The sequence below is a fragment of the Polypterus senegalus genome, chromosome 14 (assembly GCF_016835505.1).
Source record: "Polypterus senegalus isolate Bchr_013 chromosome 14, ASM1683550v1, whole genome shotgun sequence".
Taxonomy (NCBI): domain Eukaryota; kingdom Metazoa; phylum Chordata; class Cladistia; order Polypteriformes; family Polypteridae; genus Polypterus; species Polypterus senegalus.
In genome coordinates this window covers 84643529-84668977 of record NC_053167.1, presented here as the reverse complement: position 1 = coordinate 84668977, position 25449 = coordinate 84643529, and the positions used below count along the sequence as shown (strand labels likewise).

General features: G+C 38.2%; 1 protein-coding gene across 3 annotated transcripts in view; it reads right to left on the bottom strand.

Annotated features, from left to right (window-relative positions):
- astn1 (astrotactin 1) overlaps positions 1 to 25449 on the bottom strand; it is a 1272040-nt gene that overhangs the window by 825647 nt on the left and 420944 nt on the right. For all 3 annotated transcript variants that reach the window (XM_039734841.1, XM_039734842.1, XM_039734843.1), the window contains one exon: positions 24111 to 24195. In XM_039734841.1, the coding sequence (XP_039590775.1) occupies positions 24111 to 24195 (85 nt within the window). The remainder of the gene's footprint in view (positions 1 to 24110; positions 24196 to 25449) is intronic.

The following is a 25449-nucleotide window of genomic DNA, read 5'->3' as shown; positions in this document are numbered from 1 at the left end:
AAATAAAATACACAAATACATAAAAATAGCATGTATTATATCATGACCTTCATATAATTGAGTTATACACTTCCAGTAAGAGTATAGCAACTGTCAACAAAAAAATGATCAAAATGGCAATGACCATAAAAGATCAATACGGCACCAGGAGAATCAAATTCATTTTCAGTATCTTTAAAAACAAGTTAAAAAATATAGAATATAATATATAAGTATTTCTTGGTGTTCAAAACCTTGGGAATAATGTTTGAAAAAAATGACATCATGGAGCAGGACAAAAAATTTTAAATTGCCAGTCAAATCATAACACTTTGGTCACTATGGAGCATTTTCTGATCAAAATGAATGGGCTTTTTCAGTGTAGGGCATTTTCTTTGTTCAGGTAATTCATTTGCTTGATTTTATCTGCACAGTTTCTAGAGTAGCAATACTCATTGGGCAGCCCATAAATACTCTGATTACTGTACTCTTGGTACTGATTAAATAACAATTGTCACACACGTGCCAGTACGAGGCAGCTAAAAGGCTTGAGCAAACGTAATTCTACACCAGACCAGGGGGTGGTGAGGTGCGCTGACCGTCTCTCTCAGTTCCTTGCAGACCATTTTTGGGAAATCTGACTGGGTTCCGGCGCCTCTGAAAATGTCACTTCCATTTCCGGTGCCTTTGAAGATGTCACTTCCGCTTCCACTTCCCGGGGGTTTTGGGGGGTGGGTTTTTTATGGGCGCTTGTGATGATGTCACTTCCTCCACCAGCCTTTAAACCCGCCATCTTTCCTCCTCATATTCGATTCTGTTTTAGACTCAGTACTATGAACAACTCTTAATACTTTAACCTTTTGCAGCCAGGGCATATTACATAGGTGGCTGACCCAAAACTTTACGATGTCTGTTGGATGTTTTTCTGACACAATACATAAATGTATGTACACAGATACTCTTCGAAAGTGTTTTTAATCAAACAGCATCAGGAAGCACACAAGAACAATGTTGCAGTCTTTTTTCAGAATAAAAAATCTCTGCCTAAATCCATTCAGATGCTCAGGCAGAAAAATACAGAAGTAGCAGATAATGCACTTGATGCATAAGTGTAGTATAAGTGTTAAATGTGGATATCAATAATGAAAATTGTCTATTCGATTAAAAACAAACACATACCTATGTCCTCAGTTTACTAACCCAAACAATTGTTAAAAAAATGTCATTTAACTTGGCAAATGATAGTAGCCATTCTTAAAGTTAGCAACATCGAACGTCACTTTACCAACTTCCTTTCATCCTTCACCAAGGACTTTTCTAGCAGAAGAGTGTCAAGCAAAGCTTTAAAAACAACTTAAAGCTCATCAATTGTGATTCTTACCATAACTACAACAGCTATGCAGAATGTTACAGTAGCATTCAGGATCCTTTATATAGAAAGTAAATGCCATTTTGGATGTAATCATGGAAGAGCTTTTTGCATGAGATAGCAACAAGAATGACATTCAGCACTGTTAAGGACTCAATTGTAGTGAAGCAGATTAAAGTAATCAATAAAGACTGCATTTTCAAACTGCTTTCTGATCTCATATCTAAGGAATATGTCTCACAGTTAAAAAATTAACTGATGTTACATTCTATTACATGAAGACTCCCCAAAAAAAGTGAGGGGGAAAATATTTCATAAATAGGTTTGGCTCTCAGCCTCGGTGTTGAACGGAATGGACAAATGGACTCAGGAATGAATACCAAACTGACAAGTTCTGAACATGAGAAGTCTTCTTAAAGTACACCTGCAATGGGTTGATGTTTGAGAGTATCATTTGTCCTTATTACAAAAGAGCCATTTTTATTCGTTTTGCTTAATTAAAAGGTTGGCACATTCACTAAAATGCCTAAGACAAAATGGCTAAATGGAGGATGTTGCTCCTTTAGACCAGTTAAAATTATTTCCAGTAATGTCAAAGGATACTGCTCATATCCAATGACATATTGCACTCTAGTGGAATGCTTGAAAATATTTCTCCAAACAGCTTTTAGTCCTTTAAGTAGCAATACTCTCAATGAAAATTAATGATCAATATGTCTCAACAATATTTTGCATTGTTTCCAAGTAGCTGAATGGAAGGGAAATACACAAATAATTCTTTTTTTTATTTTAAATGTGCGAATTTAAATCAATTGTAGTACTGAAACACAGCTCAGTTTTGCCACCAAACATAAATATTAATGGTTCTTGTCACAGTCTGGCTTTGTTCACACATACACTACGTGGTGTGAGAGATGCAAGCTTTTTCTTGCTCATTTAAATAATGGTAACACATCATATATTGTATGAGAAGATGCAGTTGTGCTACAGAAGGTGAATTGTGAGTGAGTTTTGGCAGGGAGAATAGGGATTACATTTTATGTTTTCACTTGACCGCATCAAAACTAGTCAAAGAAAGAACAAATGTGTCATATGCAGAGTCTGGAAAGAAATGTGTTTTCTGATTCCTTTAATGCATGGCAGAAAGAAAAATATAGCAAGTCTTATAAGTGAACAAACTACTAATATTAGATTAGTGTTCTGAAAAGATAATAATGAACAGATCAAATCTCACTGGGAAAGAATCTACACTAATGAGGATAACCCTTGTGTGTTGCAATAATGGTAATGCTACACTTCAAATTGCAGGCACATTAATTACACTTTAATTTCTTCACACTTACTGAGTAATATACTTTGTGATCCATGTTCTGGACATCACTTTAATTACTAGGATGTACCATTTAAACAAAAAAGCACATTATGCCCAGGGTCTTGTTAAAGTGAACACTGTTTTTAGTTAAGCAATATACCTAATATACTTATTATTTTATCTATTCATCTATTATGAAACACAAAATCCAGTGACGAGTTTCAGAAAAAGAAAAAAAAAAACTATGATTTTTCAAAGTGCAGAACGCTAGGTTGCTTATAATAAAGAGCAACATCTTTCTCTTCAAAATGTGTTAATTCATTCATTTATTCACAGGCCAGAGCCACTTTTACCAGCAGAGACTAATGGGAGCGAACATCAGATATACAGTAACTCAGAAACAAGCTGTTACCATTTCAGGACTTACATGTTCACACTTTTATAGAGCCAGTTTAGAATGGTCAATCAACCTAACCGATATGCCTTTTGAAAACAAAGGGAGATAACCATAAATATATTAGCAGGAACAAATTCCAGATATCACAAAGAAAGTATACAAACTCCACATATATCAGAGAGTGTGTATGCCTAATATATATATATATATATCAACCATTCTATGATCTGCTTCCAACTGAAAAAGGGCAATGCCATGAATAGGTAACCACCCATCAATTACCCATATATATATATATATATATATATATATATATATATATATATATATATATATATATATATATATATATATATATATATATATATATATATATATATATATATATATATATATATATATATATATCTACATACTGTCAAATAAACAAACTACACGCCATGGTGCAATGTAAGACCTGAGTTCAATTTCGTAGCCACCCCAGGCATGATTACTGCCACACCTGACATCACTTAAATAGGAGCGTGGTTCGATTGCCGAGAGAACAAATGGGGTGCAGAGAGTGTGTATGCCTAATGGAACAGTGGTGCCCAGAATTCACAAAAGACCCCAGGCGTCTAAAGAAAGGCCTCACTTGCCTCAATTGCGACTCCACTCTTTGCATTATTTGACAGTAAAACTATTTCAACCATTCTATGATCTGCTTCTGGGGTTGTTTTTCTGCTTCAACTGAAAAAGGGCACTGTCTACCAAAAATCCTGAAGGAGAATGCGGATGTTAGCCAACTTGCTGACCAACCATAAGCGTTACCTGGTAGGTAACCACCCATCAGATTGTGATTCAGTTTTCACAAACTTAATTGCAATGCCATGAATATATATACATATATATATATATATATACTTGTGTTATATTTATATATATATCAGAAACATACATGCAAAAGAATAAGAAATATATATATATATATATATATATATCCATTAACAGTATATATATACACATATATATATATATATATACATATAAGATCTGAAATCAGTAGAGTGTATCTATAAAGCATACTTATACAGTATAATTAAAAAATGTATAGTGGCAGAATAGTGCTGACTTAATAATAATAAATAATAATAGATTTTATTTATATCGCGCTTTATATTTAACAATCTCAAAGTGCTACACAATAAGAATAAAATTAACAAACAAGAAATCTATAGAAATAATTTAACAAAATGCCTTTCTAAAAAGATACGTTTTTAGGTTTCCACAGAATTCCACAGCCTCGGCGCCTACCGAAGAAAAGGCCCTATCACCCATACTGCTAAGTTTAGTTCTGGGAACTTGAAGAGTGTTGGTATGCACAGAGCGGAGGGTGCGTAGGGAAGTATGAGGGATAAGGAGTTCCTGTAAATATAGGGGAGCAGATCCATAAATGCACTGATGGGTAAGGAGGGAAACCTTGTACTCAATTCTAAGTGGTAGAGGGAGCCAGTGAAGGCTTTTCAAGATAGGAGTGATGTGGTTATGCTTTCGCACCCTCATCAGGATCCTGGCAGCGCTGTTCTGAATGTACTGGAGTCTCTGGATACTCTTGCCAGGAATCCCAATGAGGAGCACATTACAGTAATCCAGCCTGGACGAGACAAAGGCATGGACAAGCCTCTCTGCATCTGTCAGGGTAATTGTTGGGCGGAGTTTAGCAATGTTCCTGAGATGGTGAAAAGATGACTTACAGAGATGTTTAATGTGGGTGTCAAAAGTTAGTTGAGAATCCATTTTAACACCCAAGTTTGTAACAAATGTAGAAAGAGGAATCTTTCTATCAGAAAAAGTGATACTGGTGATGGTAGAGGAACGAAGCTGGTGTGGTGTGGCAACTAAAATGGCTTCTGTTTTAAATCTGTTTAGCTGAAGGAAGTTGAGCCTCATCCATGCCTCTATTTCCTCCAAACAAATAGTCAGTGTAGATGTTGGCAGAGGAGCAGTAGAGGAGGTGGGAGTAGTCCTAAGATAAAGCTGAGTGTCATCGGCATAGCAATAAAAGAAAAACCATGTCTGATAATGACACTTCCAAGGGGGAGCATATAAATGATGAAAAGGATGGGGCCCAACACAGAGCCCTGTGGAACACCACAGGTAACATTATGGATGTGAGATTTTGCGCTGCCAAGTGTGACATACTCAATTCTACCGGTCAAATAAGATGTAAACCAATTTTGAACAGCTCCTGAAAGTCCAATGGTTAATTGCAGACGGTGAAGAAGAATATTATGGTCAATTGTATCAAAAGCAGCTGTCAGGTCAAGGAGAATGAGTAAAGAAGGAGAACCAGTATCTGCTGACATCAGAAGGTCATTTGTGACCCTGACCAGGGCTGTTTCGGTGCTATGGCCAGGGCGAAAACCAGACTGAAACTTTTCAAACAGGTTGTTCAGTTTGAGATGATCACAAAGTTGTACTGCAACCATTTTTTCCAGAACTTAAGAAAGAAATGGAAGATTAGAGATGGGTCTATAGTTAGACAGAACTTAAGGATCCAGGGTGGGTTTTTTAGTAGAGATCTGATGACAGCAGTTTTTAGTGCTGAAGGAATATGGCCAACCAAAAGGGATTGGTTTATAATCCTGGTGATAAGTGTAGAAATAGCAGAAATGTTGGCCTTCAGCAAGGTTGAGGGAAAAGGGTCCAAGGAACTGGTAGACGGTTTCATTTTCCTGATGACGTCCTCCACCTCTTCCCGTGTGGCAACAGAGAAGGAGCAAAGGGGCTGGACAGTCTCAGGCAGCGGGTCGACAGTTGGGGATAACAGAATATCCATGGTACAGAGGTTTAAGCGGATGTTATAAACCTTTTGTCTGAAAAAATTAATATGCAGATTACACCACTCATCAGTGGCCTCGGAATGAGCACATGAAGGAGGTTTAAGAAGATGATTTATAGTAGAAAAAAGTTTTTTTGGATCCCTGGAGCTATTTGTAATGATGGTGGAATAGAAACTGGACCGTGCAACCTTCAAAGCTTCTGCATATGCCCTCCTATGTTCCTTATCGGCCTGTTTGTGAACAGTCAACCCAGAAGCCTTGAGCCGCCGCTCAAGGACACGCCCAGCCGCCTTCATTTTTCGCAGCTCGCAGGTGTACCATGGTGCTGAGCACGAAAATGAGACGGACCTAGACGTTAAAGGGGCATGAAAATCAAGGAGACTGCTCAGAGACTGGTTGTAGAGATCCACGAGGTCAGCAACAGAGCTGGAACTGGTAAGATCAGTAGAAAGAAGTTTAAGGTCCAGGGCCAAGGCATCCACATTGATGTTCTTCAAATTTCTAAAATAAATCTGTCGTTTTGGTTTGGTACGAGGGGAGAAAAAGGGTAGCTCCATTGACACTAATTTGTGGTCTGAAATACCAAGATCAAGACAAGAACCTGTAAATTACTTATTAAAGCAAAGTTTGAAATAACCAAGTCAAGTGTATGACGCCTAGAGTGTGTGGGGACATCAACATATTGTTGTAAGTTGAGGGAATCTAATAACTCAAGAAAATCAACAGTGAGATAACCTTTAGGATTATCAATATGAATATTTATATCTCCCAGGATTATGATGTTGGCAGAGGTGGCACACAGTGTTGTGAGAAGATCAGTCATTTCCAGAATAAAAGCAGAGTTAGGTTTTGGAGGTCGATAGATAAGAAGAACAGTCATGGGAAAATGGGGCGTGCATTTAAATTCAAGACACTCGCAGGAAGATGTTACAGGTAACAAAATAGGGGACACCCCCATTACCTGACGATAGATGATGGCTAAACCACCACCACGCCCAGTGCTGCGAGATGCTTCCAAATAACTGTAGCCAGATAGACATGCTTCATTTAAGGCAGAGTAAGCCTCTGACTGGTGCCAGGTTTCTGTTAGACACATGAAGTCAAGTCCCTTCTCCCTGATGTGTTCTTCAATCAGTGTGGATTTATTGCTGATGGATTGAGTATTAAATAATTCAAATTTGACCAGCGATTGTGGAGTAAATCTCAGTACAGGTCTAAAAACATTAAGATCCACTCCACGCAGCTTGGAATCCGCTCCACAAAATCAATCAAGCCGGGGATGTAAGGATCTTGCGGTATTTCTCACAGTGGCTTGGTTGTTTCCTACGCTAGAGTGCAGAGATCTCGCGATACTTCTAATGTTTATAGTATTTGAAACAACGGTGCTCTGATGACGCATCACACGTGAGGCAGGTGACCAAAAAGATGGAATTTTAGTAGCAGAGCACTTTTGCTGTTTATTAAAAATGAACTTCCGACCAGAGCCTCTATGAATGTAACGAGGACGGCGAAGAAGTCCAAGTTCTTTAATGATGTGGATGTTAATTCCAGGAGTGGTTACAGGATTTAGTCGGCGAAGTTGTAAACTGGAATAGCTGAGCACCATTCCAACCGAAGAGGAAGAAAAAGATGCCATCCAGATAATGCTGCAAAATCCACAACAAACGGTAAAGTATATCCCGATGGCAGGTGAGTAGACACAAAATCTTGATAAAACTTGATAACAATCCGTAGAATCCACGGCAAACAATAAAAACAGTATGTCCAGACAACAGGTGAATAGACAAAAAAAATTTGATAAAAATGTGTAAAATCCACGACAAACGATACTACAAACTCAGACTCAGAGGGAGAAGCGGCGAACATTCAACGCCAGCGTCCTCTCCCATGTCTATGTTCCTCCTGATTAATTCAGTGCACTGTCTTTGTAGTCTATGATACTTTGGCTCAATTCCTCAATATACTCACCATGTGACTTGCAAAGCATATCCCAGTCAGTGTTTTAAAAGGCATCCTTCAGAGCCTCCTCATTCTCCATTTTCCATTGCTGCACGGTCCTCATGAATCTAGTGTACTGGGCTAGAATATGGTACCTGGTCACTGTCTGTGTTGAGTCTGTATTTCCCCCTTATATGAATGAGTTTTTTCCTTCAGGATTCTTTGGTTTTTCTCCGAAGATAAAGTGCATCATGTTAATTGGCAACTCTATATTGTCCACATCTGACAGAGTGGACCTGCAATGGATTGGCGCAACCTCCAGGTGCGGTTCCTGTGTTATGTCCAATGCTTCTGAGATAGACTCTGGCCTACCAAACCCTAAATTGGATTATGTGGATATCAAGACTGTTATGTTAAAACATGGATCCAAGTCTCAGTTTGAAATGGAAAAGTGCTATCCAAGTCTGCATGCAGCTGTGGGCTTTTTCCAATTAGTCCAGTTTCCTCCTACATTCTAAAGATACACTGTTAGGTTATTTAGGGATCTAAATTGTTACAGTGTAAGTGTGTAATTGCTAGTGTTGATCAGCAAAATTCACCAAAGTGTTTTTCACAATGAATATGCTATCTTTGTCGATGACCTTGTTCGTGAAGTAATTTCCTACAAATGTGCAGTGTGTCCCATGATGCATTGCAAAGCCAGCATGTCATTACAATACAGTAGCGGCCCCCCAACTATATAATGCTGATTCTAGTAGTGTGTTAAAAATTAGTGGAACACTTTCAAATACATTTAAACACAAAACACACACATAGAAAGAAATTGGAAATGTGTCAGTGTATTTGTCTTATCAGTAATGTCTTTTTACATGGACTTAAATGTGACCTGTACATAATACGTGAACCTACCCTGTCAAAACAACCGCACCACTCCACCTGAGACAGTTAATTAACAAGAAGTGTTAAAGAGTAAACAGCCATTATATGCTTTGCTTTGTACACCAGTAAATACAAGTTATTGTCAATATACTAACAACCCATTTGGCCTTCTTTCACTCAGAAAATGGAACCAATGTAGGAAGCCCTCTAAGGTAGATGAATATTTTATCTTTGGAAACTCTACATGATAACCACCTTTTTCCACCCTCTTGAACTTACACAGTTTTAATGTTTGGAAAACATATGGGATTAAATAATTTAGAGATTTATATATAAATAATGTCTTTGCATCCTATGAACAGTTATACTCCAAATTTAATCTCCGATCAACACAATTTTTCCACAAGCTCCGAATCAGAAACTTTGCTAAATCTGCCCAGTTTTCCTTACCTCCCACCTATTTCTAGTCCAGACGAGATATTGATCAGTCTTGGGGTCTCAGGCAGTATTTCTATCTACTGTATACTAATAAAAGGCAAAGCCCTCACTGACTGACTAACTGACTGACTGACTGACTGACTCATCACTAATTCTCCAACTTCCCGTAGGTAGAAGGCTGAAATTTGGCAGGCTTATTCCTAACAGCTTATTTATAAAAGTTAAGTTTTATTAATTTATTAATTTATTATTTATTTTGAAATTCTACGAGTAACGGTCATAACGGTCGACAACGTTTGCCATGTTGAACTTTCTTATTTATGGCCCCATCTTCACGAAATTTGGTAGGCGGCTTCCCTGCGCTAACCGAAACCAATGTACATACTTATTTCGGTAGTATGATGCTACAGTCTACCGCCATATTGAACTTTCCAATGTCACTAATTCTCCAACTTCCGTGTAGGTAGAAGGCTGAAATTTGGTACTTATTTCGGTGGTATGATGCCACCGTCGGCCGCCATATTGAACTTTTCAACAGTCTTTTTTACTTATGGGACCATCTTCAAGAAATTTGGTACACGGGTTCCCAACGCTAACTGAATCCTACTTACGTACATATATACGTCCATAGCCTGCAGTTCGGTCACAGTGTGAGGCGGCATTGGGTCCCCCATCCCAACGCCTCCCACATTGTTGGCTGCCTGCCTATTTAGGGCCGTCCGTCGCTCCAGTCTCTTCATTCCTTTCCTTGCTTCGCCACGGGATTCACGTCTCTTTTTCACGGCTTGGGGCCCCAAAATAAAAATTTAATTTTAACTTTGCTTTTATTAAAATGCTTGAAACTTTATAAAAAAGGGGGGAACAAACTTTTAAATTATTTTTCCAATTTAGGGAAGTTGTAAACTGGAATAGCTGAGCACCATTCCAACCGAAGAGGAAGAAAAAGATGCCATCCAGATAATGCTGCAAAATCCACAACAAACGGTAAAGTATATCCCGATGGCAGGTGAGTAGACACAAAATCTTGATAAAACTTGATAACAATCCGTAGAATCCACGGCAAACAATAAAAACAGTATGTCCAGACAACAGGTGAATAGACAAAAAAAATTTGATAAAAATGTGTAAAATCCACGACAAACGATACTACAAACTCAGACTCAGAGGGAGAAGCGGCGAACATTCAACGCCAGCGTCCTCTCCCATGTCTATGTTCCTCCTGATTAATTCAGTGCACTGTCTTTGTAGTCTATGATACTTTGGCTCAATTCCTCAATATACTCACCATGTGACTTGCAAAGCATATCCCAGTCAGTGTTTTAAAAGGCATCCGTCAGAGCCTCCTCATTCTCCATTTTCCATTGCTGCACGGTCCTCATGAATCTAGTGTACTGGGCTAGAATATGGTACCTGGTCACTGTCTGTGTTGAGTCTGTATTTCCCCCTTATATGAATGAGTTTTTTCCTTCAGGATTCTTTGGTTTTTCTCCGAAGATAAAGTGCATCATGTTAATTGGCAACTCTATATTGTCCACATCTGACAGAGTGGACCTGCAATGGATTGGCGCAACCTCCAGGTGCGGTTCCTGTGTTATGTCCAATGCTTCTGAGATAGACTCTGGCCTACCAAACCCTAAATTGGATTATGTGGATATCAAGACTGTTATGTTAAAACATGGATCCAAGTCTCAGTTTGAAATGGAAAAGTGCTATCCAAGTCTGCATGCAGCTGTGGGCTTTTTCCAATTAGTCCAGTTTCCTCCTACATTCTAAAGATACACTGTTAGGTTATTTAGGGATCTAAATTGTTACAGTGTAAGTGTGTAATTGCTAGTGTTGATCAGCAAAATTCACCAAAGTGTTTTTCACAATGAATATGCTATCTTTGTCGATGACCTTGTTCGTGAAGTAATTTCCTACAAATGTGCAGTGTGTCCCATGATGCATTGCAAAGCCAGCATGTCATTACAATACAGTAGCGGCCCCCCAACTATATAATGCTGATTCTAGTAGTGTGTTAAAAATTAGTGGAACACTTTCAAATACATTTAAACACAAAACACACACATAGAAAGAAATTGGAAATGTGTCAGTGTATTTGTCTTATCAGTAATGTCTTTTTACATGGACTTAAATGTGACCTGTACATAATACGTGAACCTACCCCTGTCAAAACAACCCGCACCACTCCACCTGAGACAGTTAATTAACAAGAAGTGTTAAAGAGTAAACAGCCATTATATGCTTTGCTTTGTACACCAGTAAATACAAGTTATTGTCAATATACTAACAACCCATTTGGCCTTCTTTCACTCAGAAAATGGAACCAATGTAGGAAGCCCTCTAAGGTAGATGAATATTTTATCTTTGGAAACTCTACATGATAACCACCTTTTTCCACCCTCTTGAACTTACACAGTTTTTAATGTTTGGAAAACATATGGGATTAAATAATTTAGAGATTTATATATAAATAATGTCTTTGCATCCTATGAACAGTTATACTCCAAATTTAATCTCCGATCAACACAATTTTTCCACAAGCTCCGAATCAGAAACTTTGCTAAATCTGCCCAGTTTTCCTTACCTCCCACCTATTTCTAGTCCAGACGAGATATTGATCAGTCTTGGGGTCTCAGGCAGTATTTCTATCTACTGTATACTAATAAAAGGCAAAGCCCTCACTGACTGACTAACTGACTGACTGACTGACTGACTCATCACTAATTCTCCAACTTCCCGTGTAGGTAGAAGGCTGAAATTTGGCAGGCTTATTCCTAACAGCTTATTTATAAAAGTTAAGTTTTATTAATTTATTAATTTATTATTTATTTTGAAATTCTACGAGTAACGGTCATAACGGTCGACAACGTTTGCCATGTTGAACTTTCTTATTTATGGCCCCATCTTCACGAAATTTGGTAGGCGGCTTCCCTGCGCTAACCGAAACCAATGTACATACTTATTTCGGTAGTATGATGCTACAGTCTACCGCCATATTGAACTTTCCAATGTCACTAATTCTCCAACTTCCCGTGTAGGTAGAAGGCTGAAATTTGGTACTTATTTCGGTGGTATGATGCCACCGTCGGCCGCCATATTGAACTTTTCAACAGTCTTTTTTACTTATGGGACCATCTTCAAGAAATTTGGTACACGGGTTCCCAACGCTAAGTGAATCCTACTTACGTACATATATACGTCCATAGCCTGCAGTTCGGTCACAGTGTGAGGCGTTGGGTCCCCATCCCAACGCCTCCCACATTGTTGGCTGCCTGCCTATTTAGGGCCGTCCGTCGCTCCAGTCTCTTCATTCCTTTCCTTGCTTCGCCACGGGATTCACGTCTCTTTTTATTTAATCCACGGCTTCTCCGCTGTTTTATTGTTCATTTATTACAATTATAGTTATTGTGTAGATATTTTAGACGTACCTTACATTGTTCAGGTGAGATGGTCATGGATAGACTAGTGTTTGGCACAAACTCAGCGAAAGTGTGAGAGAAACTTTTAAGTGCCGGGTCTTAGCTAACATTAAATAAAGCTGTGGACCATCTTAAAAATGTTAGGAAATTAAGGCGCTTTCTAAATAAACAGGATTCGGAGAAATTAATTCATGCATTTATCTCTAGTAGGATTGACTACTGCAATGCAGTGTTCACTGGCTGTTCAAAATGTTCTTTATACATCCTCCAGTTAATCCAGAATGCGGCTGCAAGAATTATTACAAGAACAAGAAAATATGAACACATAACTCCAGTTCTTAAATCCTTACACTGGCTCCTGGTTAAGTTTAGGGCTGATTTCAAAATCCTCCTTTTAACATATAAAGCATTAAATGGCCAAGGTCTGGCTTACTTGTCTGAACTTATCATGACTTACAAACCTGAGCACATTAAGATCTCAAGATGTTGGTCTACTTAGGATTCCAAGGATTAATAAAATAACAGTGGGAGGTCGAGCTTTTAGTTACAGGGCCCCTAAACTGTGGAATGGTCTTCCTGCTTCTATAAGAGATGCCCCTTCAGTCTCAGCCTTTAAATCCCGGCTGAAGACTCACTACTTCAGTTTAGCATATTCTGACTAGAGCTGCTGATTAACTGTACATACTGCATCTCTGTTGTTAGTTATTAGCACTAAAACATAAGTAACATGATAGTTAGAATTGAATACTAACCCTCACCTATTCTGTTTCTGTTCTTGGTACCCAAATGTGGCAATTGGTGCCACGGCCCACCTGCCAAGTTGTTTGCCTGCCTATGGTAAAGTCATCCCTGATGGAGGATCACAGGAATCATGGGAAAGAGGGGTCCTTTCATCGGAGCAACGTTTCAGCCGTGGAATGGCCAAATGGGGAGGCAGCTTGATGGATGAGGTCTCCAGAACTCTAAAAATATCCAAATCTTATTATGTGATATCATCTACTGTTAAATTCTGCTCCGTACTTCTAAAATTTTTATTATTATGCTGTATTAAGGATTTGTTCTGTTCTGTGTATTGTGTTGTATTGACCCCTTCTTTTGACACCCACTGCACGCCCAACCTACCTGGAAAGGGGTCTCTCTTTGAACTGCCTTTCCCAAGGTTTCTTCCATTTTTCCCTACAAGGTTTTTTTGGGAGTTTTTCCTTGTCTTCTCAGAGAGTTAAGGCTGGGGGGCTGTCAAGAGGCAGGGCCTGTTAAAGCCCATTGCGGCACTTCCTGTGTGATTTTGGGCTATACAAAAATAAAGTGTATTGTATTGTATTGTGGACATCGCAAGATTGCACGAGATAGCACAAGCACAGCGGAGAACCTTCAATGCATGTACTCCGAGTGGCTCATGTGAACTGACTGTGAATGCAGTACCCAGGGAACAAGCAAGAACTCCAAGTGTGCTGAACAAAAAACGCATTACACAATTGAGAAGGCAGCAAAAGAATATGAAGAGAGTGACGCATACAAGCATATTCATAAGTGCAGCTACTGCGGAAACAAAGCACGGTGTAAACCTTAAGTTTAAATTAAGTTCATAGACAGGCTGCCGCTGGTGTTTGTCATGCCTACAACGAATACGATATTCGCGAGATGCAAGTTTGTAACGGAGTTAAAATTGCTGGTGAAGGACTGTGCTTATGCAAACGAAGATGAGATGGTCAGGGATAGAATAGTGTTTGGCACAAACTCAGCAAAAGTGCAAGAGAAACTTTCTTACGTTCATAGACACGCTGGCACTAAATATTCGCAGGCAAATCCACAACTTGATACCGGGAATGCCTGTTGAACATCTTAGATTCACGAGTACCGATTTGGGGAGTGATCACTTCGATGAATGAAACCTGTTATTTTTACAACAGTTGACAATGAAGATGAGATGGTCAGGGATAGACTAGACAAACACGGAATGTAACTTGAACACAACACATCCTCCAAATACAAACCTGATTGAAACAAATAATGATAATCAAATCATCGATGACAGCAACACTCATAACAGTCACAAAACAATTACATTGACAATCATATTACGTTATTTTTAAAATGTCTCCTTTTCTTTTTCATAACTTCTTTAACACACTACTTCTCTGCTGCGAAGCGTGGGTATTTTGCTAGTCATTTATATTTGAGGAAAAGATTCCTTTCTCTCCTTACTACTCTTAGCAGTTTTGCTCTGGCTGTTGACATTCCTCTCTTTTACATGGGTGGGGGTTGATTTGATTTGATTTTAGTTTTGCTAAGTTTGCCTTTATTGTATGCAATGTTAAATGCTTTTAATAAATTCAATAAAAAAAACAAACAGCCACATATATAATAAATAAGCAAAACAGACCTCCTAAACCTTCATTAGCTAATATTACATTGTTTAACACAAGAACTCTTAATGGCAAAATATTGCTTTATAGCCAGGAACCCTTCCCCACTGGGATGCCTGGAGGAAGGAGGGACCGGGAGAGCGGCACTTCTCTTCCCTGGGCACCTGGACGGCCCTTGATCCCTGGGTGACAGTGCTTTTGGTACACCAGAAAGTGCTCATAGACCAGGGATAGTGTATGCCTGGAGCACTTCTGGGTACAAGGGCAGCACTTTCTCGACACTGGAGAGTGCTGCTGGAAGTTCTTCATCAGGCACCTGGAGCACATCCGGGGCGTTATAAAAGGGGCCGCCTCACTCCATTCGAGGAGCCGGAATTGGGTGGAAGAAGACCGAGCTTGTGAAACAGGAATGGAGGCGGCCCGAAGGACCAAGGACTGAGTCCAATAGTATAAATAGTTTCGTAAATAGTGGAATAAACGTGTGTGTGTTTGGACATTGTGGTGTCCTGTCAGTCTGTGGCCGTGCTAGCTCTTACAAGCTTTATATGCTATGCTTAAGAAAAACTTGGCAAAAAAACCAAATTTACATCTTTTACGGAGGTGACACCATCTAGATATGCTTACTTCACAGAGGCTCACAGTTCAAGACAAGGCAGAGGGGTCACAGTAATTGTTAAATCTGAGTTAGACCGTTAGACATGACGTTCTACTTTCCAGAATGGAGAACATTCCGGGTGTTTCTGGAACTGCCCTCCAGTGGTTTAAGTCCTATCTGAGTGACAGGCAAGAGATTGTTAGAGTTGGCAACAACAGGTCCAGCTCAGCACCATTCACACAAGAAGTTCCTCAGGGCCATGTCCTCGCCTTCTGCTCTTCTGTATCTATATGATTCCTATTGACCATATTAGTTGTAGCTTTAGACTGAGTTATAATTTTTATGCAGATGATAGTCAACTCTATTTTAATGTTAAAAGTGAAACTTCATCAGGGCTTTCTCAGCTCACAACTTGCCTTAGTGATATTAAATCCTGGATGGAGAAAATTACACTGAAACAAAACTAAACACCTGCAAATTGGCACTAAAGCACACATTAAAAAAAAGCTCCTTTTCAGTCACTCTTGATGATGCTGTCATCAGACCTTCTTCTAATGCAAGGAATCTTGGAGTCACTTTTGATTCCTTCCTTTCTTAATTCACTCACATAAACCACATTAAGAAACTTTCTTACTTCCACCTGCATAACATATCCCGAGTTTGCTAATTCTTCTACTTTTCTAATGCTGAGAAACTTGTCCATGTTTTTATCATATCCTGCATTGATTATTGTAACTCCCTATTAGTATTGCTGCTTCAAGTCCTATATCACTGCCCCAGGAATTCAAAACTCTGCTACAAGAGTCCTAACACGAAACAGCAGAAGCAAGCACATAACACCCATCCTGCTTCGCCTTCACAGGCTCCCTGTGTCTTATAGGATTGAATATAAAATTCTATTAACATCCTACAAACCTTTAAATGGCCTTGCACTGGACTACATCAGTGACTTTCTCCATCACTATTCTCCTGTTCGCACACTAAGATCCTCTGATTCTGGCAATCATGTTGTGTCCCACACTAACCTGCACTCTGTGGGTGAAAGAGCCTTCAGCTGTATAGTGCCCAGATTTTGGAATGACCTCCTGAAATTAATTAGATCAGCTGACTCCATTCAAAAACAAACTTAAAAGTCATCTGTTCAGGAAGGCTTTTATCTTAATATAACATTCTGCCCCTTCTATCAGTTTACCTCTCCATCCTGATGCTCAGGATAATTTGTGTTTGTGTGTTTTGTCACAAATTATTTATTCAGGCTTTTCTTCTAGTATGGAATGTAGTATTTTACTTTGGTTTATTGTGTTTTATTCTATTTAATATGTTGTATATCCTGTATATATCTGTTTTAGTCGTTTATACAGAAAATAACAGCATCCAATGTTACACATGCCCTGTTGTTGTTTCTGAGACTCTGTGACTCTATACTGTTAAATAAAATGTATTATTATTGTTTGTTATTATTTTAGAGATGTGTGGATATTCTACTAACATGACAGTAACATGTTTAATGAATAAAATGGTTAGGGCTATTTGTTTATTAGCCATTTTAAGTTTATCAGAACCTAATATTTATGCCTTATTCAACTCATTGTTTTCCAATTTCTGAAATTGGACAGACAAGCATCAATGTCTGTGATTTGGATTCCTTCTACTCTTATGTAGCCTGAGCTCTGTTCAAGAATTTCACTACTTATTCTGTATTTTGCCTCTGATAAATGTAGGAAATTAAGTTCCAATAAACAGACATGACAGCAAGCAGCAAGCTATGCAGACGTGTGGCTCATTGATTGCCAATCTCAACTGACCCAGCTACAAAAAGTTTAGTCACCTCCATGGATCAAGAACACTTTAAACGTAAATTAACTTCTGATCAAGCGACAGCTTACAACATAAATCCTGCACCCCTCTCAGAGACGATTTGAGTTCCACTGACCATATTAGTAATCTGCAAAAACAACTGCGGTACAGCACAACTGACAATTGCTTATTAATGTGACGTGGTGAGCAGCAGTTCAGTGACCAAACACTGAAAAATGTCTTCACTGGCAAATTATTATGAAAGCTCTGTACTTGGCTCCTACAACTTTCAGGTAAGTCTATATGGTTGCTTTATTATTAGTAGAAACAAAATATTTATGTAGAAATTCTCTCCTTGGCTATACATTTACTGTAATTAGATATTTTAACTGTATAAAGTGCTGCTTATGTCTACACACTGAATTACACAACTACTGTATAAGGGATTTGTATCTCAAGGGGTGTTGGGCTGTTAAACTTGCTTATACTCCTGCATTTGCATTTGTCTCAGTACATGAAGATTGACAGAAAAAGCCAAGATAGACCAGAAAACGTTGCCAGCCATATTTACCATGTGATATTTTATAATGAGTACCTTTTTCAAGAAGCAATAAGTACTAAAACTAAACCAAAGGCACTGTGAGAATGAGAAGTCAAAGAAATGAAAAATAATTGGGGTTTGCTACATGGAAGATATACTCTACATAATCACCATGAAAGTTATATTCCTGTCAATGTAATCAGGAAAAATAAGTAGCTGGGTGAGAATACGATTGCATAATAAATTAAAAAGAATGCCGGTACCACACCAGCTTAACTGCTGCAAGGCATGAACATAACAATGCAATTGACAATATTTCTTTTCTATTGTATGTGTGACCTTGTTTTAATTGCCCTGACTTGCAAGCACCCAGTAAGATGGATAAAAGAGCTTAATAATTACATTTATGACATCTGATGCATCTGTCAGTCCTTTTACCTCACTTTTTAAAATAATATTTAAAACCAAAAAACACGTGTAAATATATGCAATTTTTTAAAATCCAATGAACACGTTAGCTACACCATCTTCCTCCCCAATGAATAGATGATGCCTATTGAAAAAGGAAGGACATTTCCAGAATACGCTCTTTTGAATTACATGGTACTGGTGAAAAGCCAGGTGAATGAGACAGGAACAAAGAGTTCTTTCCAGAAACCTTGAACAGAATATTGGTTCTTTATTGGACAGATCTAGACCGATCGAATGTAAAGTAACCAATTAGCATAACATGTATACACTTGGGCTATTGGAAGAAAAGTGAGAAAAGTCATCACACAGGCACAAGGGGAGAATGAAAACTCCATAAAGACTGTCTATTTTAGATATTCAAACCCAGACTCCCTGGTGCTATGGAACAGTAGTAAAATATCCCTAGTGACATCATGGTGCATATGCTCAGTAGTATCATTCTAATATTTACTATTCTTTTGCGTCTGATTTTACTTTTCTTCTCTAAAGGCAATTTGTCTGAAAGTCTGAATTTATTCTAATTACTGTTTATACAAAGTAACTGTATCCACAGCAGCAATTATAAGTCAATAGTATAAGCTTCCACATAGGTGGGTGGGTAATGCTAATCTGATATACTTTTGCAGTAAAAAATCTTTCAGGCCTTTATGAACAATCTTTCTTTACTGTAAGATGGCAAGTGCAAAATGAAACAATCTTTTCTTTTTACACCAATGACACTTTTTAGAACATTTAGAACTTTCAAACCTTGGGTATGTCCTTCTTTATGTGACATTACTGATGTGGTCATGTCACACACCTGCGCATGGAGACAGCTAAAAGGACCAATAGAAGGCACTAAACCTTTTCTCTGTTATCCTTACAGGCCAAACACAGGAAATTCTGCCTGATTCCGATAATGAAGACATCACTTCCGGTTCTGACCTCATTGACATCACATTTACTCAGTTCTGTTCTGAGCTCATCTCTCTACACAACTGTACAGTAATCCGTCCTCGATCGCGGGGGTTGCGTTCCAGAACCCCCCGCAATAGATGAAAATCCGCGAAGTAGAAACCATATGTTTGTATGGTTATTTTTAAATATTTTAAGCCCTTATAAACTCTCCCACACTGTTAACATTATTAGAGCCCTCTAGACATGAAATAACATCCTTTAGTCAAAAGTTTAAACTGTGCTCCATGACAAGACAGTGATGACATTTCTTTCTCACAATTAAAAGAATGCAAACATATCTTTCTCTTCAAAGAAGTAAACGTCAGGGGCAGAGAATGTCAGAGAGAGAGCGCGCGAGAGTAAAGCAAACAATCAAAAAATCAATACGTGCTTTTGTGCTTTTAAGTATGCCGAAGCACCATGATAAAGCGGCATTTTGTAGATGAGCGTCCGTATCCTCTAGGCAAACAGCCTCTGTGCAAACAGCCCCTCTGCTCACACCCCCTCCGTCAAGCAGAGAGAGTGAGAGAGACAGAGAAAAGCAAACAATCAAGCACCGCGCGGAAAGCATATCGTATATCATTGAGGAGTTTTAGTTAATACGTAATACATGCTCTGATTGGGTAGCTTCTAAGCCATCTGCCAATAGCGTCCCTTGTATGAAATCAACTGGGCAAACAAACTGAGGAAGCATGTACCATAAATTAAAAGACCCATTGTCCACAGAAATCCGCGAACCAGCGAAAAATCCGTGATATATATTTAGATATGCTTACATTTAAAATCCGCGATGGAGTTAAGCCGCGAAAGTCGAAGCGCGATATAGCGAGGGATCACTGTACTTAATATTTACCTTTTGCAGCCTGGGTTCAAGTATACAAGTAGCTGCCCCAAACCTTTTTCATGTGTCAAGGCTATTCATTTCACATGCAATGATCCTTTGAAAGAATGCATCTTAGAGAGAGAGAAAGAAAAGCCTGGGAGCTCTGTCTCTGATAAGTAAATAGATGTGCCCAACTAGTCCTTCACATCAGCTTCACCGCAAATAAACCTCACTTGACCTTGAGAAAAAGAAAAGCATGATTAACCCATGAGCCATGACTGATTAAAGTAATTATATCAGGTACTCTATATGGTGCTTTAATTTTAATAATGACCATGTTTCAAAGAGCCACCTTTGCCACAGTTGAACATATGCAGCAGGGATGCTACCCTGCAGGTGAACAGGTGAGTTCATTTTAGTATACTAAATATGTAGTCTTAGAAATTCTCTCCTCTTTTTTTCCAGGAAATTTTGGCAGGTATTCCTTATAAAGGGAGTCTTTAGTTTTACTTCATTTGTTTGCAAGAAAGTTACTTAGATAACATGCCATTTAATTTCCTCTCTATTTATCAGTTTACTTTCTCTACCCACTTTCTGAATCTGAGGAGCCAGAAGCCAGTCCAAGCAGAACCGGGTAAAAGGTAGGTCATAAATGTGAATGGGTCATCAGTCTGCTGCAAGGCACACGCGTACACAATTGCACTTACTCAAATGGGGCCAATTTAACAAACGCACATCTCTGAAATGTCAGTGGGAATAGGAATATCAGAAAAGCAAGAGCACGCAAACTGCACACAGAGGAAAATTCAGTTGTAATCTGAGCCAGTCTGCTCTTTGGAGAGCAGTAACACATATCTATGGGGTGCAGTCAAGCTGGGCACATGACTTTGGACTGTTTGGGGAGGTGGAGGGGTCTCCTGTATATTACTTATGCTAGTTTCTTTTGACCCCATCCTTCTTAAACTACTTGTTACACTTGAATGCAATACAGGAACCAAACAAATTCAATGCTTCATTTGCAGATGTATAGCATGGCATCAGTTAATAGCAGACAGGCTGACTTTTACTTTTTGTAAAGCATATGTAACAGCTTTCACACTAATTAATTTTACCGTATTTTATTTTTTAGCCTTTTTATCATTACCCCTATTTCCAACACAGTCTATGTCAACCAGATCAGGCATCTCCTTATACTGAGAACGTTAGAAATCACTTCATATTCTCTGACCTATTCCATGTGACAGGCTTTGAATACAGTAATGCAGTGGCACATAATGATGGGTTCTGAAAATCTGGAAACTGAGCCTTTTTAGATTGTCAAAGAAGCAGTTGACATTGATGCTGATAGCTTGTTTGCTGTTGTGGAAGTGTGCACAGCTGTCAAGTCTCAGCAGGATTGAATAGGTGAGTCACAAGCTGTTAGATAATTTCAAGCGTTGGGGAGTGATGTTGAAAGATGGGGACACCTCAGCCTGAAATCAATTCAAAATTTGAATATACATTTAGTAGAGCAGCCAGTGCCGTAGAAAGTTTGGCACTGTTAGTTATTTAAATACATATAATGGTCTGGAAGGAGTATCACCTAATTTACTTGCTATTGATCTACTTAGCATTAATTTGTTAAGTTTGCTGGTCTATGCACCACTGTCTTGAGCTCAAACTTTTTATAAATATCATCGGATGCCAGCCAGGAATCAATCTTCTATGAAGCAACAGCCCATGGCATGGCACACTTTCCCAGACATATCCACTTTCACTCATTCTGGTTTGATTTCACCTTGCCAAGTAAAGCTAAGCTGTCAGGAGAAACTACACAGATGCATGAAAAGAACATGCAGTTCTAATCATTATGTCACTATGTAGCTCTGGTTTGTTAGTTTTACAATTAAACATTAGTTGTTGATTTTTTGTTACATTTTTATGGTTTTGGTCATTTAATATAAACTGCAACTTGGGAAACAAATATTCAACATACTTAAACTTTGGATCAGAAGTCACATCCAGTATATGCTTTTCAGTCTTGGACCTAGAGCTTAAGGGAATGCTCTACAGTACACGTGGCAACTGCAGTTAAATACAGTATTCATTCTAAGCCAGTTATACAACTTATTATTTAAGACTAGCTGTCCCCCAGGGCTCCACCATTGTAGTAGTGAAACAGGACAAACTTCAAAAATCAATAAACAAACGGGTATCGCTAGCTAAGCGAAGGCAAGGTATGATCCAACATGTGGGGAGAGGTAGACTGTTTCGAACAGAGGCTGGTGCGTAAGTGAGGAGGACCCTGCCTGGCTCTCTACTCCTGACGTCAACGCTTCCACCTCCCCTCGGCCTGCAGCCTCTGTCTCGGATTAGCATGAATAAATTGCTTCTGCAAGCGAACTATGATACTTAGTATGATGAGAGAAGTTGCAAAATCAACCAGAATCTTCCAGCAAATTAAAGAAAAAAAACGCAACCTAAATCCGTTAAGTAGTTAGACAGACAGACGTTGGATTTTATATATAAGGAGATATTCTCTTTGACCCGTTTGCATACTGCTGCCATTAACCCATGCATTATTTCAGAAGACAAAGAGTAACTTTGAGAAAGTATGAGCTGAAAATGTAAGTTTAAATACACATCAGTGTATTTCAAAGCTGTTTTTTGCTTTAATATTCTGTCATCACATTTTATACAGAGAGTAACTTACTGTATATGATAAATGTGTAATCTTCATTAACTGCTCAATTGTGATATTTTAGATAATGGGAATGCAGGTGCTGGAATGTAATAATTAAAGTTTGCCAAGAATTTCAGCTGAAATACATATTAGAATGCAAAACTGTTATATGAAAGATAATGGGATTCTCAATTAAAGGTAAGAAGGTAATGCTGTTTTTGAGATGTTGGACCCAACAGCAAGCTTACAACTTATTTACTGTTCATTATATAGACAAGGGAGAAAAATATGTGTAAATGGGGTTTCTCTGTTACCCAATGTTATCATTTTAATTTCACTCTTTCTGGTGAAAATGCAGAGACAACAGGCCAGCAACCTACCAGGCTAACCTAACAATAACAACTTGCTCCTGGTCCTTTTCTGGATATTTTAGATGCACCCAGGGTCCTCAAGACATTTATTTATTTATTTTATTTTTATTAATTTTATTACAATCCATACAAAGCAATCAAGATTTTACAAAAAGAAAAATTGAGTTAAGAACAGATCGATCCCCACCCTCCATCTCCTCAAGACATTTAAACCATCCAGCAAGTCCTGAGCACTCCTTTGGCTGTTCCCCCCAGTGTCTACTGCATCCCCAATGACAGGCACCCAGTGAACCTCCTAACTGCAAGCTCACACCACTTCATCTGGTTTCTGACAATGTGGAGAATCAAGTGATGGTGCTCTAAATATCCTTCGGTACTGCTGAGTTTCCAAATCATATTTTATGGGTTTGTTTAAATATACAAATATATAAATTGTGCTTTTCATTCATATGTTCCAAGTCAATTCTTTGGGTGTGCTGCTCCAGTGTTACTCACACAGTATCAAATTATACAGCCTGAGCTGGTGTGAGATAACCCATAGACATTTTTTTTTTCAATATCTAACACAGCTAAATGTAACATGCATTTTTCCACTTGTAGTTTTTTTAAAAATGAAACAGAAGGAGCAATTAAAAGACCATTTATTCACATGCATACAATAATGGTACAAACTATAGCTGTGAGTATTTCAAATTACCAGTTTTCCTTTTCCTTTAGCATGCGACAACTGACAGACACTTCAAAGTGTAAGCTCCAGCAGGTCCATATATTGAACTTTCATTTGTCATCTCTTTGAGGTAAAAAATTGCTTGTTTTTCTAACCTTTCAAGTATCTCTCTTCCTAATCTACTTTTAATTAGTAGAAGCAGTTTATCAGAGTATGCAATATTACTTTACAAGCACATTCACAGAACAGCATCAGCAAGATTGTAATATTCAGTTCTTGCACAGACATTATGCATATAAATTTAAAAAAGCAAATTACAGCTTACCCATGATTAAGTCCCCACACGTTCCTTATGCAGAGATGCTTGTGCACGGCATCCTTCACATAGCCATCAAAGCATAGGCACTCACCTGTAGAGAAACCTTACATCTTTAATAATTATAGTAACACAAAATGTCAACCTTTAAACCTAAGAGATACATTTATCTTTGCTGAGTCTGTCTAATGCATTCTAAAGACATAAACTATAAAAAATAAATGAATAATCTTTTCATTAGACTAACTGCTAAGATCACAAAATATTTCATTTCATTACAGCAAAAGATTTTGTTGCAAAAATACATATTAAACCATTGTAGTTTGAAGTATCTGAAGTAAAAATGAAAATGAAAAGCCTTTACAACACAGAAGTAAAGATTGCAGTTTAGAATTTGACCTTGAATATGATACTAAATAAAGGGGATAGACAAGCATCCTGATTTTAGATTAGGCTTTTGCCTGTATTTGTTACTTGTGAAAAGAAAGCTAATGAGGTAGATGACAGCAAACTGAAATCCTTAGCCTGCAGCAGTGGATCATCATCTTGTATGTTAACTCTTCAGGACTCAGTCACAATTTCTTCCCTCATATTTCCTTCAGCTGAATCCATTACATTCAAGATTTTACATATAAATTCTAAAGCATATATGACACTAAATAAAAATTTTCACACCAGAATATCTTCCAGAATGTTAGAAATATCATGACTCATTCATATGTATGAAAGCACATTTAAAAACGAGCAGCAGTTGCTAGGGTATGTTCGAGTAAAATTATCTATCAAAAATTATAACTCATTGATTCATTTCTGTAACATAGCTCTACATATTTTATGCCTAATTCCTGGTTTTATCTATAAAACAACCAATAAGTTTTTTTTTTTCCTTTCATTTTTATACCCTAAACCCCACCAACTTCCAAGGCAATCTAGCTTTCTCATCAATGAAGTGATAAGACAATCTTTTTTCTGGACATTCCTGCATGTTAGCTTTAATTTATGCATTCAAATTTATTCTTAAAAAAAAAATCACATCTCTTATTTTAGATGTGATTATTTTTGAGTATTAATTTATGGAGACTTTGTTGCACGTATTACCGTGCTACTGTAGATATAACAAAATACACTAAATTATACACTGTGCACACCAATCACACTAAAACAGACACAATCCAAAACATTAGATTTATTGTGAATTTGTAGCATGTGGGCAGGGTACAGCTCCAGTCCAATGTCAGAGTGTATGGTGTCTAGATAGCTTGCTTTAGCCAGGTTTTCACCCTGTGCTTCAAGATTGTTTTAAGTGAAAAGTACACCCTTTCAGTTGGAGAGGAAGCAGTCCAGCACC